General features: G+C 47.8%; 9 protein-coding genes across 9 annotated transcripts; 5 read left to right on the top strand and 4 right to left on the bottom strand.

Annotated features, from left to right (window-relative positions):
- Window positions 1-66: 66 nt before the first annotated feature.
- Window positions 67-1513, bottom strand: LACBIDRAFT_305551 (uncharacterized protein; the record flags this gene model as incomplete). The annotated part of the gene is made up of 11 exons (XM_001875205.1): window positions 67-228; window positions 281-357; window positions 409-498; window positions 550-566; window positions 621-662; window positions 714-776; window positions 829-1061; window positions 1116-1149; window positions 1207-1289; window positions 1348-1362; window positions 1418-1513. The coding sequence occupies 11 exons, from the start codon at window positions 1511-1513 to the stop codon at window positions 67-69; spliced, it is 912 nt and encodes a 303-aa protein (XP_001875240.1).
- A 282-nt stretch (window positions 1514-1795) lies between these two features.
- Window positions 1796-2601, top strand: HTA16206 (histone 2A; the record flags this gene model as incomplete). Its single annotated transcript, XM_001874625.1, has 6 exons — window positions 1796-1798; window positions 1846-1862; window positions 1924-2087; window positions 2132-2267; window positions 2321-2367; window positions 2417-2601. 6 exons carry the CDS (start codon window positions 1796-1798, stop codon window positions 2485-2487), a joined length of 438 nt encoding a protein of 145 aa, XP_001874660.1. The 3' UTR covers window positions 2488-2601.
- LACBIDRAFT_182374 (uncharacterized protein) lies at window positions 2542-3382 on the bottom strand (the record flags this gene model as incomplete). The annotated part of the gene is made up of 3 exons (XM_001875206.1): window positions 2542-2958; window positions 3009-3211; window positions 3259-3382. The coding sequence occupies 3 exons, from the start codon at window positions 3380-3382 to the stop codon at window positions 2671-2673; spliced, it is 615 nt and encodes a 204-aa protein (XP_001875241.1). The 3' UTR covers window positions 2542-2670.
- Window positions 3383-3679: 297 nt separating this feature from the next.
- On the top strand, window positions 3680-5475 carry LACBIDRAFT_305554 (uncharacterized protein; the record flags this gene model as incomplete). The annotated part of the gene is made up of 10 exons (XM_001874626.1): window positions 3680-3706; window positions 3760-3837; window positions 3894-4016; window positions 4069-4165; window positions 4220-4325; window positions 4402-4533; window positions 4585-4786; window positions 4845-4988; window positions 5040-5170; window positions 5226-5475. 10 exons carry the CDS (start codon window positions 3680-3682, stop codon window positions 5473-5475), a joined length of 1290 nt encoding a protein of 429 aa, XP_001874661.1.
- A 503-nt stretch (window positions 5476-5978) lies between these two features.
- On the top strand, window positions 5979-9354 carry LACBIDRAFT_305555 (uncharacterized protein; the record flags this gene model as incomplete). The annotated part of the gene is made up of 10 exons (XM_001874627.1): window positions 5979-6032; window positions 6119-6445; window positions 6503-6949; window positions 6999-7326; window positions 7376-7469; window positions 7519-7931; window positions 7984-8051; window positions 8096-8218; window positions 8275-8403; window positions 8455-9354. The coding sequence occupies 10 exons, from the start codon at window positions 5979-5981 to the stop codon at window positions 9352-9354; spliced, it is 2883 nt and encodes a 960-aa protein (XP_001874662.1).
- Window positions 9355-9474: 120 nt separating this feature from the next.
- LACBIDRAFT_229832 (uncharacterized protein) lies at window positions 9475-10805 on the top strand (the record flags this gene model as incomplete). Its single annotated transcript, XM_001874628.1, has 6 exons — window positions 9475-10002; window positions 10041-10130; window positions 10185-10252; window positions 10308-10428; window positions 10480-10507; window positions 10561-10805. The coding sequence occupies 6 exons, from the start codon at window positions 9475-9477 to the stop codon at window positions 10803-10805; spliced, it is 1080 nt and encodes a 359-aa protein (XP_001874663.1).
- A 181-nt stretch (window positions 10806-10986) lies between these two features.
- Window positions 10987-11840, bottom strand: LACBIDRAFT_182011 (uncharacterized protein). Its single transcript, XM_001875207.1, has 4 exons — window positions 11711-11840; window positions 11579-11661; window positions 11125-11523; window positions 10987-11071 (listed from the first exon to the last, which is right to left on the bottom strand). The coding sequence occupies exons 1-4, from the start codon at window positions 11835-11837 to the stop codon at window positions 11042-11044; spliced, it is 639 nt and encodes a 212-aa protein (XP_001875242.1). The 5' UTR covers window positions 11838-11840; the 3' UTR covers window positions 10987-11041.
- Window positions 11841-11911: 71 nt separating this feature from the next.
- On the bottom strand, window positions 11912-13059 carry LACBIDRAFT_305558 (uncharacterized protein; the record flags this gene model as incomplete). The annotated part of the gene is made up of 3 exons (XM_001875208.1): window positions 11912-12651; window positions 12702-12764; window positions 12816-13059. The coding sequence occupies 3 exons, from the start codon at window positions 13057-13059 to the stop codon at window positions 11912-11914; spliced, it is 1047 nt and encodes a 348-aa protein (XP_001875243.1).
- A 386-nt stretch (window positions 13060-13445) lies between these two features.
- Window positions 13446-15887, top strand: LACBIDRAFT_305559 (uncharacterized protein; the record flags this gene model as incomplete). Its single annotated transcript, XM_001874629.1, has 12 exons — window positions 13446-13499; window positions 13553-13814; window positions 13865-13950; window positions 13999-14110; window positions 14381-14463; window positions 14516-14760; window positions 14818-14884; window positions 14935-14971; window positions 15022-15032; window positions 15083-15213; window positions 15267-15396; window positions 15447-15887. 12 exons carry the CDS (start codon window positions 13446-13448, stop codon window positions 15885-15887), a joined length of 1659 nt encoding a protein of 552 aa, XP_001874664.1.
- Between the last annotated feature and the right edge of the window lie 530 nt (window positions 15888-16417).

Raw genomic sequence — 16417 nt, forward strand, 5'->3', positions numbered from 1 at the left:
GTTACATCAATAATGTATTGTCTATTGTCCAGGAAGATGACAATGCATCATCGTCCCAAACTCCTGTTATGCAGTTTCAGAGTGCATAAAGCTCAGCGAGTTTTTCGGTGCTGGGGGCCTTGTCATGTAGGCAGGAACAGCGCTTGGGAGTAAACATATCATTGGCGTCCCGTCTATCCAGTTATATTGCACCTTACCTGCCTGAGCATCCATCTGCTCGTTTGTTAACTTGAAAGGACGTGAATAAGAATGAAGACGCGAATTGAAGAGACATGTATACCTTGAATGCATAGATGCCCAATATGGCAAAGCCTGCGAGAAAACCGAGCTGAAATAGAATCCAAAATGTTGCCCATACTGCGGAGACAATCTGAGAAATGGAGAACCAGGAAAGCCATAACCTCTTACTATGAGCCCCAATGCTTGGGTAGAGGATAGAGAATTGTGTGGCATCGGAATCATTTGTTTTGTGGAAGAATCGGTCATCAGCAACATCCCCTGATAATAAGTTTTAGCAATGAAATCGCAAGGATGGCGTGCTAGACGTACAAATAACGAAGAGGATGCTGGGAGAAAGGAGGTCAGAAACCAGTAGCGAACACAACAATGAGAGCACAAACTTCATTACGCCAACGAATAGGCAATACCAGCGTAACGCTTGGCTGTATGGATAATATTAGTTCTCTTCATTGAAATCCAACAAGAAAACTGACCCATGGTCAACAAACCAAAAGCCAATCAATAGACCTTCATAAAAAATCGTTAATACTATTGTGCTTGGTGCTGTTCAGAGTGAAATGTCAAGCAAAGAACATAAGGGGTTCTTACAGTTTATCTCGAACCAGTACCAGTGGCAGCACCAAACCAACACCCAAGACAAAACTCAAAATCTTGGCGACCAACGTATCCCATCCTGCAAGAATGAAAGCGCCCCCAAGCAGTGTGGAACCTATGTAGCCTGCTGATAAGGTGAAGCCTGGACTGCCACCTTCGACGATTGTAGCACCGCCAACATGCGGATCAATGGTGATTTTTAATATTCGACCACCAGAAAGTATTGCCTGTCAGCGTGTTTCAGCAACGAGAACATGTAGGGGGACATGGTATGGCCTCACTGCTGCTATGTGACACAGTTCGTGCCATCCGATCCTATGTACAGGGTTGCAGATCGTCATATGCCTTGATGCAACGAAATAACCCACATACGTGAATAGTTTGAGAGGATTGATGCAGTTACGGACAACGGGGACATTCCAAAAGCCAAATATGATGACTGCCATTGCGATTATCTGAGGCAAGTTGAGGGATGAGTGATAATACAAGGCAGCTGAATGACGCACGACATACAACACGACCACCTGGCTCGTGCATAGATTAAGTAAATGCAATTATTTCGTCGCAGTAATTATGCGCTCACCTGGTCGCTTGAAGGTGCCAGAGAACTTGAAGCAGATGTTGATATGGACGGCATTGGGGAAGCGATTGGTGGTCTGGACGGAGTTGCGGCTGCCATGGCTTTTTGAACAAAGCTCCGAGAGGCACCGGCGTGCACGATGGGTGAGAAAGGAAGTAATAGAATGTACTGTGACTTGACTTGAGCTTGACCGTCGCTGTCTCCCTCGTGGCCAACATTAACTGAGGCTATACTCAAGTTTCTCAACTTGGCCGGTCACAGCGCGTTCCAACCACGTGGGCATGGACGCGCTCATCACGTGAGCACCCTTTATTAGTGTTGAATCAACAAGCTCTAAAACTTGGACACGACCACAATCATCTCACTCTGAACTATATCACAATGGTACGTCAATTCTACTGCCAAACTACATCTAACTCAGTCCCATGCAGCCTGGCAAAGGAAAAGCGTATGGCTTCCACGCGTTATACGTAGTTTGGGCGTCTGCTAACTTGACGTGTATTTTCTAGGGGAAAGTCCAAAACTGGCAAAGCCGTCATCGCAAGTCAAGAAGGAGAAAGAAAAAAACCTCAAACCAGTTCCTCCAAAGCCGGCCTACAGTTTCCCGTCGCGCGTATTCGCCGCGCACTGAGGAAAAATAACCCAAAAAAGCGAATTGGTGCAGGAGCAGCTGGTATGTCGCGATATTTTTAAGCAACAGAGCGCGTCGACTTATAGAACAAGTATATCTCGCTGCTGTCCTTGAGTATCTTTGCGCAGAAATACTTGAACTTGCTGGAAATGCTGCCCGCGATCATAAGAAGCGACGTATCATCCCTCGTCATCTTCAACTTGCTATTCGAAACGACGAAGAGTATGTCCATTCTGTTCCATCATGGATTCAGCTAATTCCTTTTCGGGGTTTAGGTTGAGCAAGATGCTGGGGTCGGTGATCATCAGCCAGGGTGGTGTTGGTCAGTTTTCCTGGTTTTGTCGCAACTATTTCATTAATTTGATTGTCAGTGCCCCACATTCTTCCCGAGCTTCTTCCGCAAAGGTCAAAGGCCAAGACTGATACCTCCCAAGAGCTCTAATTCTTGTCTCGACTTTTCGGCCATGTGTAGGAGATTCACTGCTATCAGATATTTACTGTACCATATGCGTTTATTCCTAGTGTAACATAATAACGATATAGTTGTCGAAAAAAACATAAAAGTACAGACGACTGGGTATGTTGGGTTTGTATGTTTCTCACTCTAGTAATCTATCCTTGATAATTAGTCGTTTAACGGAGGAAGAGCATCCCCAGTAACTTTTTCCCCTTGAGCTACTCTCTTAAAAAGATCGTACGCGCGGTCGAGGTCGTCATTGATGATGACGAGATCATGTACGTTGGGCTCCTTTGCAAACTGAATTTCTTTCAAGGCAGTTGCAAGGCGCTTCTGAAGGGACGCGTCTGTCTCCGTCCCACGATTCTGAAGTCTGGCGCGGAGGACAGTCATCGAAGGAGGGGAGATGAACAGGTAGATGGGATTCAGATCTGTTGCTTTTATTTGACGGACGCCCTAAGTAGGTGGTTTGAAGAAAGTGCCGTTGAATCGCATCGTTTACGTACCTGCGCCTCTATGTCTAAAATACAGCGCTTGCCCTGTTGTTCTACCTGACGAACAGTTGCGAAGCTGGTGCCATAGAAATTGCTGGAAAATTCTGCGTACTCAATGAACGCTCCTTCTTGAATCAGATCTTTGAACTTCTGGTGGGTGACGAAGAAGTACTGCTTTCCATGAAGCTCTCCTGGCCGTGGACTGCGAGTGGTGTCTGAATGGGTTGTTAGGAGATGCAATGGGGCTTGAATGTGAGCATACGGGAGACGCTGAACCCAAATTTATCTGGAAATTCAGAAAAGAGACGATTCAGAAGAGTACTCTTCCCAACACCCGATGGCCCAGAGAGAACAAGGGGACGTAGAAAATCAGGACGAGGCGACATTTGAATAAGCGGGATGTAATCAATTCATCAAATAAAAGTCACAAAACACTGTCACAAGCATATCAAAGGTCACAGGTTGTGCTCGTTCTCCCCCCTTGCTCGTTGTCTGCTCCCCAACTTTCCTTCTTGACGCTGCCCCCGACGACGACACCCTTTCCGCCTCTATCTAATATATCTGTATAACACCCCACTCGTTTGCAACCTCTCTCTCGGCCACCCCCCTCTCTTGGACACCTTCTCCGTCTCTGTTACTACCACACCCTCACACCTCTGTCTACGAATCTTTAACGAACTATCATGGGCGCAGTCTGCTGCAGACCTCAGGTCCTCAAAATATTCTTGGCTGCTGCATAGATACTTATGCTTTCTATTCCTAGCCTATCGACTTTGATGGCGAGGTCAATCTCTTTCATTTCGTTCTCCTACGATGTGTAGGCAAAGGTGCTTTCGGAAAGGTGATTCATCTCACAAGTCCCTATGTTCACCTGATTAAATTCTCGCCATCTACCAGGTTCGAGTCGTGCAGCACAAGCAAACCCGCGATCTGTACGCACTCAAGTATATCAACAAGGCCAAGTGCGTCAAGATGAAAGCCGTCCCCAATGTTATACAGGAACGCCGATTACTTGAAGAGGTACCTTCCACGGCCCTTCCTTCCATTTGACATTCTTTTATCCTCACCATAGGTTGATCACCCATTCATTGTGAACTTACGATACGCCTTCCAAGACGACGAAAATTGTTTCTTCGTGCTAGATCTCATGCTTGGTGGTGATCTTCGGTGTACGTTGTTTCACTTTACTTTCATCTCCCTTGGAGCTTACGATACGTATCAAGTTCACCTTGAAAGACTGGGATCAATGCCGGAAGAAACTGTTCGATTTTACCTCGCTCAGCTATCATCGGCCCTGGCTTTCTTACATGAAATGGGTATCATGCATCGGTGAGTCCATGACTCATTCCCTCTTTTTTTTTTTTTTTTTTTTGCAGCTCATTCCATCATTTTCGTTCCTTTCTAGCGACCTCAAGCCTGACAACATTTTGCTTGATGAACAGGGGAACGCTCACTTGACCGATTTCAATATTGCTATTCATTTTAGTGAGCGCCGTTTGACGGGCGTTGCAGGGTCAATGGCATACATGGCACCGGAGTAAATTAAGATTACCCCGAGTTGATTGTTTCCGCTCATGCTTGATCACAGAATTCTCACAAAACGTGGATATACCTGCCATATTGATTGGTGGTCGTTGGGTGTCTGCGCGTACGAACTAATCTTTGGCCGCCGGCCCTTCAGAGGAAGGTCGAATAGCGATCTTACGTACAGCATCACAAAAGATTCACTGAAGTGGCCGGAGGACGCCGACAAGAAATGCAGTAGAAGTGGCATGCAGGTTATCAAAGGAGTGGGTATCTGTCTTTATTAAATTCCGGCTTGTTGGTTTATGTCCCGTTCTGTAATAGTTGTTGGAGCGCGATGTCCCAAAGCGCTTTGGTTGCAAGCCCAACGGAGAAGGATTTCAAGAGCTAAGGCGACATCCCTGGTTTAAGCCCATTGATTGGGATACGCTGGAAACCAAGGAACAAACCCCACCATTTATACCCGACGTGAGTGCCGGCATCTTATCGCTCATGAATGGCGTTCAACATTTTGTACAGAGAAATAAAGCTAATTTTGATGCATCTCACGAACTGGAAGAATTGCTTTTGGAGGATAACCCTTTAAAAGCAAAGGCACGAAAAGCAAATCAGGACAATCTTAGTGCTGAGATGCGTCAAATGGAGGAACAGTAAGTGTTAAATGTCGTGTATAGCTCTGTTGTCCCTTAATCATTGTCCCTCCAGATTTACTTCATATGATTTTAAGAAGATGCAACGGCGATCCTACTATCCTCATAATCAACATCTTATATCTACTGCCACAGCAACTTCGTCGGGGTTGGCGTCATCCAGACCAGGGACTCCAGCGAACGACCTTCGGGTGGACAGTGGAATCGTCGTCAATGGAAACTCCATGGATCTTCCGGGTGGCGAAGAAATTATGAGGGAAAAGGACACCTCGCGGAACGACAATTTGGAGAAAGAATATCCATAACTAGGATGTACGTCAAGTGAACTATTCTATACGAAGCCCTCTTCTCACTTGCGGTGATAGTGACTTTTCTGCTTTCGCCACCAGCGCTGTTGACCCACATACATCTTCCTAATAGTACTGCTGCTCTCATCTTCTCTTTATTTAGGATTATAACTTCTCATATTCGACGCTAGGCACCGGTGTGCATGCACTCTCGAATACGACTCTGCTTCGTTCTTTCACCGTTCCTACCCATGTTGTCTGTTTTTAGGGGCTTGTTCTTCTGGGGGTAGTCTAAGTTTATATCTTAATTGGCCGTAAGGCTTGTACAGAATACCCTGAATACTTATATGTGCGCATTTGTCACGACACGGGACTGTGACATGATATCACTTGACTCTTGATCCTAAAGTTTGACGCCCTTCACCTCGTTGCAACTTGACTTAAACCACCGTTGACTCGAATCACAGTCAGCGAAACTCATCATTTTGGACAAAAAGCGTGTTGTATTGCTCACTCAACCCATGCAACCGCAAGCCGATGTCGCAAGAGCCAACCGACGGGATTCCCTTCTCCTTGTAATCTCAACCCCTTCACCCTTCGCATATCCGTGTCTCACGCATCCTCTTGTAGTTTCTGCTCCCTTCTCCGCGAGATATCACAGGTTCCTCCTCTAAAGTCTTCCGCGCGCAACCAGAAGACGTTCGAGAAAGAACCAAACTATCCTGCTATACAGATCTTTCGCAGATGGTTTAATAAGCTTAACAGCGACTTTTCCCCTTTACCGAAGGGCACAACCGCGGCCTGCTTTAGGCTTTTATTTCCGGAAGAGGATATACGTCGGAAATACGACATGCAAGAAACAAGATTGGCTGAATGCCTCGCACATGTTTTTGGCGTGGACTCGGAGCAGTTTCGAGCCTGGAATGCGGAAGAAGCGTCGGGTTGTCTTGGACAGGAAGTCAAAATTGTGTTGCAACGGTCTTGCCATGTATGTTCTGATCAATTCATTTTTTCTCTGGTAGGGCTCAATTTGGACCTTTCGCAGACAACCGACGGTTTTATTAGTCCACTGACCATTGAGCAAGTCGACGAGCTCTTGGATGAGCTGGCATCAAATTCAGGATACTCCCATTCCTCCATCCACTTGAAGTACCCTCGAGGGCGCCGTCGCTCTCGCCAAGCTATTCTGCGACAATTGTTTTGCCCCTTACCACCCTTCGATGCTTCCTGCCTCACCCAAATTATCCTCAAAGACCTAAGGCCCATTATGTACCCTCTGTCCGAGACTCATTACGCTGCTTCTCTTAGAGATTTTAATAGTGCAGCAGTTAAGATGCTCACAAAGGAACACGCGATGAACGTGTGGGATCCCTCGGGCCTGATGCGCAAATCGTTTCAAGTCAGATCTAGCATCGATATTGCGGCTGGTAATCATGAGCTACCTCATCATCTGAAACGCAAGTTTGAACCCGAATTGGGGATACCTATCCAGGTCACAACGCTCTCTCTCTCCTACAAAGCGTCGCTAACTTTATTTCTAGATACCCAAGTCTGAAAAAGGACGACGCTGCATAGATGCTCTGGCCTACTTCTTTCGATCAAAAAGGGTGTGGGCAGAAACAAAGTATGATGGCGAACGAGCACAAATCCACGTTGTAGTGAATGCAGACGGTTCATCTCGAATAACGATATTTAGCAAGAGCAAGAGAGACTCTACGCATGATCGCCATGCTGTGCATTATATTATCCGCAAAGCCCTCGGTCTCCCTAGTGATTATACGCACTCTAAAATAACGGCCGGAAGTAAAATCAAACACAACGTCATACTCGATGCGGAAATGGTCGCTTTCAATGGGACCCAAGTTGATGGTATTATATTCTTGTCTTATACAGAAAGGCTCGTTGAATTCTTTTCTAGAGTTCTGGAGAATAAGAAGGCTGATCGAGAATACTGCACATGGTATTCGTGGAGTTGGTAAGGGTACAAGGGTAACAGAATACCAAGACGAGCCGTAAGTCCACTTCGACTCTTAGATGATTTTTTTTACAGACTCGCCACAGTATTTCACAAACCTCGATGCTAAGTGATGATTCTGAAGCGCGTCAACTTGGGCTCGTTTTCTTCGACGTGCTGATGTTGGACTCCAAGTCCTTGCTTTCCAAATCCTATTCTGAACGGCGCGACATTCTCGAATCTCTGATTTCTGTAACTCCGGGGGAAGCCAGACTGTCCGAGCGTTTTCCGATCGATATGAATGGCTCACATCCTCCTGCTCGTCTTCGCACCATTTTCGCCCGGCACATTGCCACCCATCAGGAGGGCTTGGTTCTCAAGTGCGATGAATCAAGATATAACGATTACCGCCTACCCTGGGTGAAGTTGAAAAGAGATTATATCCCCGGCTATGGCGACGCGTTAGACTTGGTTATACTCGGCGCTAGCTGGGATAAAAAGCGGGCTTACGAGTTGCGCGGTGGGCGGACATTTCTCGTTTGATAGTATGCCTTGGATTGACACGTTGTTAGTTTCGCCAACAGTACTCACTACTTTTTACGTGGGGACGGTTCAGAATGCTCGTGATCGCCGATTAAATGTCAGTTGTTGTTCGTGATGAACGTCTTTCTGACAGTACGACAGCCTTCCATCCGCCCGCATTTTCTCGTCTACTTTACAGTGTCGTATGGCCTAAGCCGTGCTCATCTCGAAGATTTAAATTTCCTCATCAGAAGCTTGGACCCGATATCCTTCTCACCGTCTATGGTACCCTGCCCCTCTGTCGCTCCCTGTCAGTTGCACTTAACCAATAAACACTATAGGATACCAAAAAACTTGCATTCACATTCACTCTCTTTCCTGGCCTGCAACCACCTCCATCTGTGATCTTCCCAACACCTCTCCTTGCCGAATTGTTTGGTGCTGGCTTCACAAAAAGCCCTGCTAGTCCCGTACGCTGGTTTCATACCTTGATATCTCTAACCTGACGCGTGACGCTACAGCATTACGAACTTCGATTTCCACGAATAACCAAAGTCCATCGGCCCAGTGAACGCGGCTGGGATGAATGTGTTGATTTGGAGACACTACACAAGATTGCCTGTGAGTCCGTCGGTAGAGATGGGACCGACAAGGAAATCCGAGATTGCGTCAATGCAATATGGGGGCAACCAGCTTCGCCCGGGGTAAAATCTTCTTCAACACTGCAGGCTCGGATAGACGAGTGGGAGGTAAAGCTGGCAATTTTGGATGGGGAGGAACCATCGGTGTCATACATTCCCGATTCTCCCACAAAGCCCGCGAAAAGGAGACGGACAAGCCCGGACTCGCTGGATGACGTTCTCAGTCAACCTTTGGGTGTCAAAACCAACGTGGTTGGCATTACGGAAGGGAAACATGCGTTGGATCCACCCAAATCTTCGTCTCAGATATCGCAGAATAGACGATACCTGCCAAGTCCTTTCAGCTCGCCTTGCAGGCCTGCTTCCAGAAATGCATTTCCATCAAGAGCCGGTGTGACATTTCCGATTAGGACGTCACTTGCGAAGAAACCGTCGTGCATGGAGGAACTATTGGACCAAGTGCTTGTGTGGTTTGTAGGTCGCAGGGGTCGCTGTCCTTCCTGTTCTTCATGGAAGAAAATGATCCCAAAGGGGCGACGAATACACTCCTTTGAATCTCTCCTTGCTGCGTGTGGCTGGAAGGACGGTGTACCTGGCGTACCCTGGATTCAGAGGGGCATCATCATCGTGGATGGTCACGATGAGAACGGAAAGGACGGGGTCCAAAAACAATTGGAACTCTGCCACAAGAGTATGACGAGCTCGCAAAGGGAGGACCGGAAAGGGGTTTGGATGTTCAAATGCGGGGCCATGAGGGATGCGATCTGTCTAATGGAATAAAAACATTTATCCTACACGTATTGTAGAGTACTATATAATCGGACTGAAGAACAATGTACTTGCATCGGAGAGTTGAAAACTTGCACAAGTATTTAAATAAATAAGCCTTAACTCAACGTCATGCTGCCCAGGACAGCACGTTTGACAGTGCTCAAGGCCATTTGCAGACCACACCCTCGTTCCCATGCGAGGTCTTTTGCATCCTCGAGGCCTTGTGCGGACCGTGCGGTGATCTATTCCGAGAACGGCGACCCCAGTAAAGTCTTGAGCGTCCTTACGTTCCCTGACTTGCCTCCTCCTGGATCAGACTCCGTGACCATCAAGTTTCTGCTTTCACCAATTAACCCTGCGGACATCAATGTGATAGAGGGCGTTTACCCCTCAAAGCCGATTAAAACTGGGGCTTTAGCCTCGTCAGGCAAAGGCAGCGAGGAAGAGCCTGTCTTCGTCGGTGGTAACGAGGGGCTCGCTCAAGTCACCGCTGTGGGCAGTTCTGTGAGCTCGCCGAAAATAAACGACTGGGTTGTCGTGACGAAGCAACAACATGGGACGTGGTCTACACGTAAAAACGTAGCTGTGACGGATGTTGCTCTCGTCCCAGATGCCCATAAGCTTGATGAAGCCCAGGCTGCTACCATAACCGCAAGTGTCCTGATTCCAATTTGTCTCTATCTGACTGTACGCAGGTTAACCCTCCAACGGCATATAATATGCTGAACGACTTTGTTCGCCTTGAAAAAGGGGACTGGGTGGTACAGAATGGGGCAAATAGTGCTGTAAGAAAAATCGGCACAGTCTTCTGGCTCGGAAGGATCTGACCGACCCCACAGGTTGGGCAAGCTGTCATTCAAATTGCGGCCGCTCGGGGACTCAAGACTATCAATCTTATCCGCAACAGGTTGGTCTTGACGGCGATGCTCGGGCTAGAGTGTTACTAATGGCTGCGACTAAAGGGAGAATGTTGAACTGCTGAAATTTCAACTAGGACAGCTTGGCGCGACTCATGTCTTGACCTATGACGATCTGTCGGACAAGTCCACCCGAGGAAAAATTAAAGAATGGACCGGGGGAAAGGTTCCTTGAAATTTTCGTCTGACCATTAGCATGCTAAACGAGGTCGAACAGGATATTACTTTAGGATTGAATTGCGTTGGTAGGTTTTTCAAGGGAGTTTTACGAGTCATCTTGATTGCAGGACCCATCCAGGCGGCAAGGAGACGACACTGATGTCGCGGCTTTTGGGTCAGGATGCGCACCTCGTTTCGTACGGTGCGATGTCAAAGCAGCCGCTTTCTCTGCCAACCTCACTGTTCATATTTAAAAATTTGACTTGTCACGGCTTTTGGCAAAGTCGATGGTACAAGGACAAAACATCCCAAGAACGGGATAAGTTGATGCGAACACTTGTGAACATGTTGGCGGATGGACAGGTACGTTGTTGCTCAGGATGATTGGGAGTCCCCAGTTCACCATGAACAGCTTAAGAGTCCAGAACATGAAATTCTTACCATCAAGGCGCAGGAGTCTGATATCGAGGCGAGCGAAAGGTTGCGGGCCTTGATGACCAAGATGGCAGAGGGAAAGTATGGTAAGAAAGTGATGTTGAAGCTAGAGAGCGCTTAAGGTAGCTTTCGCCTTTCATAAATGTATCATGTTAGATAGAATGGTACAGGTATCACGGTGGAGACTATCTCATTTTCCTGTCCTCAAAGAAGCGCTTATCGCAAATTGAAATTAGCAACCGTAGAACTTGTATTAGATTAAGCCCACCTTTAAATGTCGCAATTGCCAAGCACATGTCGCGACCAACACAATAATCTGCGCTATGCTGTACCAGACAGCTTTCGAGTTTGTAGCTTCACTCAAATCCCTGTAATCTGACTCGCGCTCTCTCTGGTATTGCTGCTCCCTCCGGATATCTTCAAGCTTCTGGTTCAAGTCGCGCACTTTGGAGGCCAGTTCTGAAATATGTGATCGGTCGTGTTCAACGTCCGGTTTTGTGGAACCAATGACGATGTCGAGATAGAGGCGGATGTGTGTGTGGCTGAACCATGACGTGTAGTTTGTGGAGAGACAGATGGAGTGGTCTGCTGCTTCGTGAGAGGTGAAGGTGAATTTACCATCCAGTGGGCCGGTTGTCTTTACAACGACGTCGCCCGAAGGTTCTTCCTGCATGGAAGGTGGTAAGCTTGAACTAGTTGATTGTGGAGGTGACAAGACGCACCTGGACTTCGACGATGATGCCTAGTTCAAAGTTCTCCATGTATTTTTGCTCATTTTCTGACCATTCGAGGGCACGGTAGTGACCTATAGGCGCGACATTAATGGGGAAGGAAAGAGTGACGGTATGACTGACCTTCGACGACGGTATCAGTGGGCAACTCTTCAACGAAACAGCGTTTCTGGTTTGCGTCCAGATAGAAATGAAGGGCATGGATGGACGTGATGAATGAGAGAAACAGCGACCAGAGCAAAAGTCGCATTTTTGAAGATGATGAGCACGTTCCACCGACGTATAAAGTAGTGTTTGGTTCCAAAGCTATACATAAACAAATATTTATCCAAAAAAGCTATTCGTCCTGTTGGCTGGGACTGCTCCACTTCCCAATGCACTGAGAAAGAGATCGCGACAACACCTCGCCCTTTCTCGACGTTGAACAAACCAACTCCCTGCATCGCATGGAACTGCCAAAGGAACTGCCAGGACACCATTGCTCTGAGCAACCCTGACCACCCTCACGAGCTCATCCACCTCTGCCTCAGAGTCGAGCTCATCCAAATCCTCTGGAACTTCAACGCCCATCTCCGTCGCCAATCGTGCTGCAGCGGCTGCAGCCTTTTTCCCAACCTTTTTCGATGAGGACACTCCCGACTTCTTTAGCACAGCGGCGCCAAGTGGATCTAATCCAAGGGCGATGGCAGCCTGTCCAGCTAATCGCTTCTTCTCCAACCTTTCCTTCTCTCGCTTTTCTTTCTTCTCAGCTTTGGATTCTCGTTTTACGGGTTCGACAAAGTTGGGTTTGTTTGCCCGTTGCCAGTCGAGAAGCAGTTCGTCAAAGTTGCGGGAACGACCCTGGACGGAACGCTTTGCGCCCATGGCATGGGATTTGCATGTGAGAGAGCGAGAGCATGGTAGACCTTTGTCGTTGATAACACCGCATTGCCTGTCGTAATCGACTGGCCCTTTCAAGCGACCTTTCGTAACCTTTGTTGTGGGTTTAGTCTTCTTTTTGGCAGGAAGGGAGGGATCGTCAGGTTCGGTGGAAGCTTTGCGTTTCTTTGATCCTTTCTTCGGATCTGCCAGGTTGAGGAAGCAGATTCTGCGTAGGAAGACTAGCGAACCTTACCCTCCATCTCAAGCTTTGCTTTCGCACCTTTCTTCCCACCGGAGCGAATAGTGGCACATTTCTCTTGAAGCGTGTTTTTAGATGAATGGCGCAAGTGTAAGCAAAGATAAATACCGGCGTGATCAGACATGGAACTCCTCAAGATTGGCTTGTCGCAATCCTTACACCGCGAGATGCCAAAGACTGATGCAGAGTTGAGGGGTTGAGCGCCAAAGACCTTCATGTCGCGTGCAGAGAGCCATGATGTTGGTGGCGATGGCAAAGTGGGTATTTCTTTTGGACTCAATAGCGGAGACGAGGCTGCCCAAGAGAAGGGCGGAGGAGTTGGTTGGTTGGCTGGCTTGAGTTTAAGCGTCATTAGTGAACAGAGTTGAGATTGTGACAATTGCAAGGTAACTGTGTTACATGTGACATGATGCATCTGATCGAAAGTTATGATCATGAAATATGAAATTGGATACAACTCCAGCTGCAACACGGACAGCTTTACAGCCCTTTGCATGTAACACTGCATCGTAGACAATTGCTCTGGTTTGGTCTAGGACTTGTCTAGGACTATTGCAGAGTTACTGCCGTGTCCAAGTGTTGGCAGGGGAAACGTGCCGGAAACTAAAAGCAGCCAGTATTCCGAGGCCCTGGTGGGAGCACGGGTCAACGTTTCCTGGGCTCGCTTAAGGCATTTGGTAGAGAAATCGTGCTTACCCCTCTTTTCTAAACTACCTTCACACACCTCATCACACACCGATGCCCGGCATCAATGCGATCCCCCAATCTGCAACTTCGAATGGAAGTTCAAACGTTGGTCTTCCACACAGTCTACTTTTCTTTTCTAAAAATTCACTTGTTCCCAGCTCTCTCCCTCTACTATTCGCCGCTCTGATCCCATTCCTATCTCCAATACCCACCACTCTGCAAGGCAACCAGCTGCTTCTTTGACTGGAGGTCGTGTACCCCGAAACCAGCGTTCTTTCTCGCGTACTCCTCGCCAACACGCCACTGGAACCACCCCTACCACTCCTACCACTCCCGCCCAATCCATTGTAAGAACACGAGCCATGAGCATCGGAAGCAGAAAGGCTCCGCTGCCAATCGATTTTATTATTGTTGGTGCAGGTCAGCATCACTCGCCATTTCATTTCTTACGCGCCATTTCATCGACTTAGGTATTGCCGGGCTTGCCACCGCATTCGCACTTGCCCAGAGCGGCCACCGCGTGCGTATCTTTGAGAAGCGTAGTGGTATAAATCAGGTGCGTAATATCCAAAAACCTAACACATCAATTCAAATCTTTTGATAGCGTGCGGTTGGTGTGCGAGTCCCGCCAAATCTCTGTAAAATTCTCTATGAATGGGGCCTGCAGGAGGAACTCGCCACTGCAACACGATGCCGCAAATCCGCTTTCCATTCCAGTAAGTCCTTGTTATCTTGTGCCCTCTTTTCGCGGCTCTGTGCCTGTGTGCCTATGTTTGCCACAGTCCCCCGATCATTCGCGTTTTGCATCCTTCCAGATTTTTTTTATCCATCAGCTGGAACTATTTCCAGCCCTTGCCTTCTGATGGTTCCGTCATTGAGCGCGCGGCATCATTTCTCTTGTCTGATTCCACTTTTCGCAACATTCTGGGATGATCTCTCTTTTTGGATCTCTGCTGTTATGTGACGCTGCTGACGATGGTCTCCAGTCGAGACCGGTAAGGTCATGGGTTATCTCGAGTGGCAAGAGGACGTTATCCAAGAAACGGGAGGCGAATTTCTCTTGATGCATGTACGTAACTCATCAACCTCTTTATTCCGTCAATTTATCCGACCGTCCGTAGTATGAAGATCTCTACAAGCTGCTGTATAGACTAGCCCTATCACAGGGGGTGGCGGTCCACTTCAACTCCCACATCACCTCTGTTTCTTTTGACGACGAGAAGGAATTACCTTCGATAACGTTGGCAGATGGCTCCGTTCAATATGCTGATTTGCTTGTTGGAGCGGATGGTTATCATAGTGTCGTGCGGGAGGCTGTCACTGGCGAGCCTGATCGGGGCACCGACAGTGGAAATACTTTTTTTTCGTACGTGCAACCAAAACTGTCTTTTTCTTCCCGCCGTTGACTCTTTTTCCCCGATAGAATTGTTATCCCTGCAGAAAAGATGAAAGCTGACCCTGATTGGGGTAAATGGTTAGAAGCATCCGAGGTTTGCCCCATTCTTCGTTTCACCCGTTCCCCTCTGACAATGTGCTCAAGTGGCCAATGTGGATGGGGGATAATAGGGTCATTCTCGGTAAGTCCCCTGATTTTCTCCGCCTTGATGCGATGTTGATATCTTTTCAGCATATCCTGTTGTAAGCGCTCCCCCAGGTGAAGAAGATGGGAAAACTTAGTCATTTTATAGCGGCAAAATACGGCCTATTGCGTTCATGCCTACTGGCCTGAAACGTGTATTCGTGGCGGTCCGGATGATAACGAAAGCTGGGATCGAGTTGCTCCCACGAACGCCATAGATTTTGGCACCGCCCATACAAGGCAAGTGTAGACGTCTATACGAGACTCATTTACTTACCTTGTGTTGATTATAGCATCAAGCGCCTGTTTAACATGGTCCCCGATGCATTGCGAACAAAGTATATTGTAAGGGAAATAGTCGAAGATTGGGTGGATGAGACTGGGTCTATGGTCCTGATTGGAGAAGCGGCACATTCGCTCATGGTATGTCCAAACGGGTTTCATCTTCACACTGGTTTACATAATTTTTGCAGCCCTGTACGATCCACAATCTCAGCCTCGCTGTCGAAGATGCAGCCGTGTTTGGTGTTTTGATGTCTCATCTGCGGTCACGGAATCAGATCCCCCAACTTTTGGAGGCATTCCAAGATCTGCGGTATTCAAGAGTCCAACAGGTACAACAATCAGAACTGAACAACGCAACGCTCGTGTGCCTACCTCCTGGCGAGTTCCGGGACATGCGAGACGCGGGAATGGCTCTATCGTTGAATCCATCCACCGAACCATGGGACGATGCGAGGCTACGAGAACAATGGGACGAAATCGGCGGGGTTTTTGGATACAATGCACGGGAGGCAGCTGAAGACTGGTGGATCAAGTGGGGATCCCTCGGAGATGGCACAAGAGGTCATGCTGCACATGAATCCTTTAACCTGGTCTTCGAAGTCACCGAAGTCGCTGTTTCGGAGGATTAAAAAAGGTGGTATGTCACACACATTATGATAACCTCTAGGATCATGTTTATACTTTTTTTATGAAAGCACAAGTAGATGTATATACCCAAACGGATGTCTGTATTGCAACTGCTACATGTAATACTCTGGTTTCCGACAGTTGATACCATATTCAGCGAGGGCAGAACTTAGATCATCCATCGTTAACGTTGTCCGTGTCTTGTCCTATAGAAAAGATGAGATAAAACTTAGGAAGGGGGAATGAAGAACAAACCTTGGCAGAACCAGGCCCACTGAAGGGCTGGTTGACGCGTACTCGTCCTCCAGCAGCATTCGTCCTGATGCGAGCGTGCTGGTAAGCGTCCGAGGCGATGTCCGAAACAAACTTTTGAGCCGCAAGGGAGAGAAGTCGTTTCCTACAGCGTGAATGGTGAGTAAGACGTGACAAAGGAGTGGCATTTGCCGCACAGTCGAACGTCTTCACACTCGAATCCAACGCGCTGCAAATAATAGTCGGTAACTTCGTTGGGAATCTGAGAGAATAGGGTTAA

This window comes from Laccaria bicolor, genomic scaffold, assembly GCF_000143565.1.
Source record: "Laccaria bicolor S238N-H82 LACBIscaffold_2 genomic scaffold, whole genome shotgun sequence".
Lineage (NCBI taxonomy): Eukaryota > Fungi > Basidiomycota > Agaricomycetes > Agaricales > Hydnangiaceae > Laccaria > Laccaria bicolor.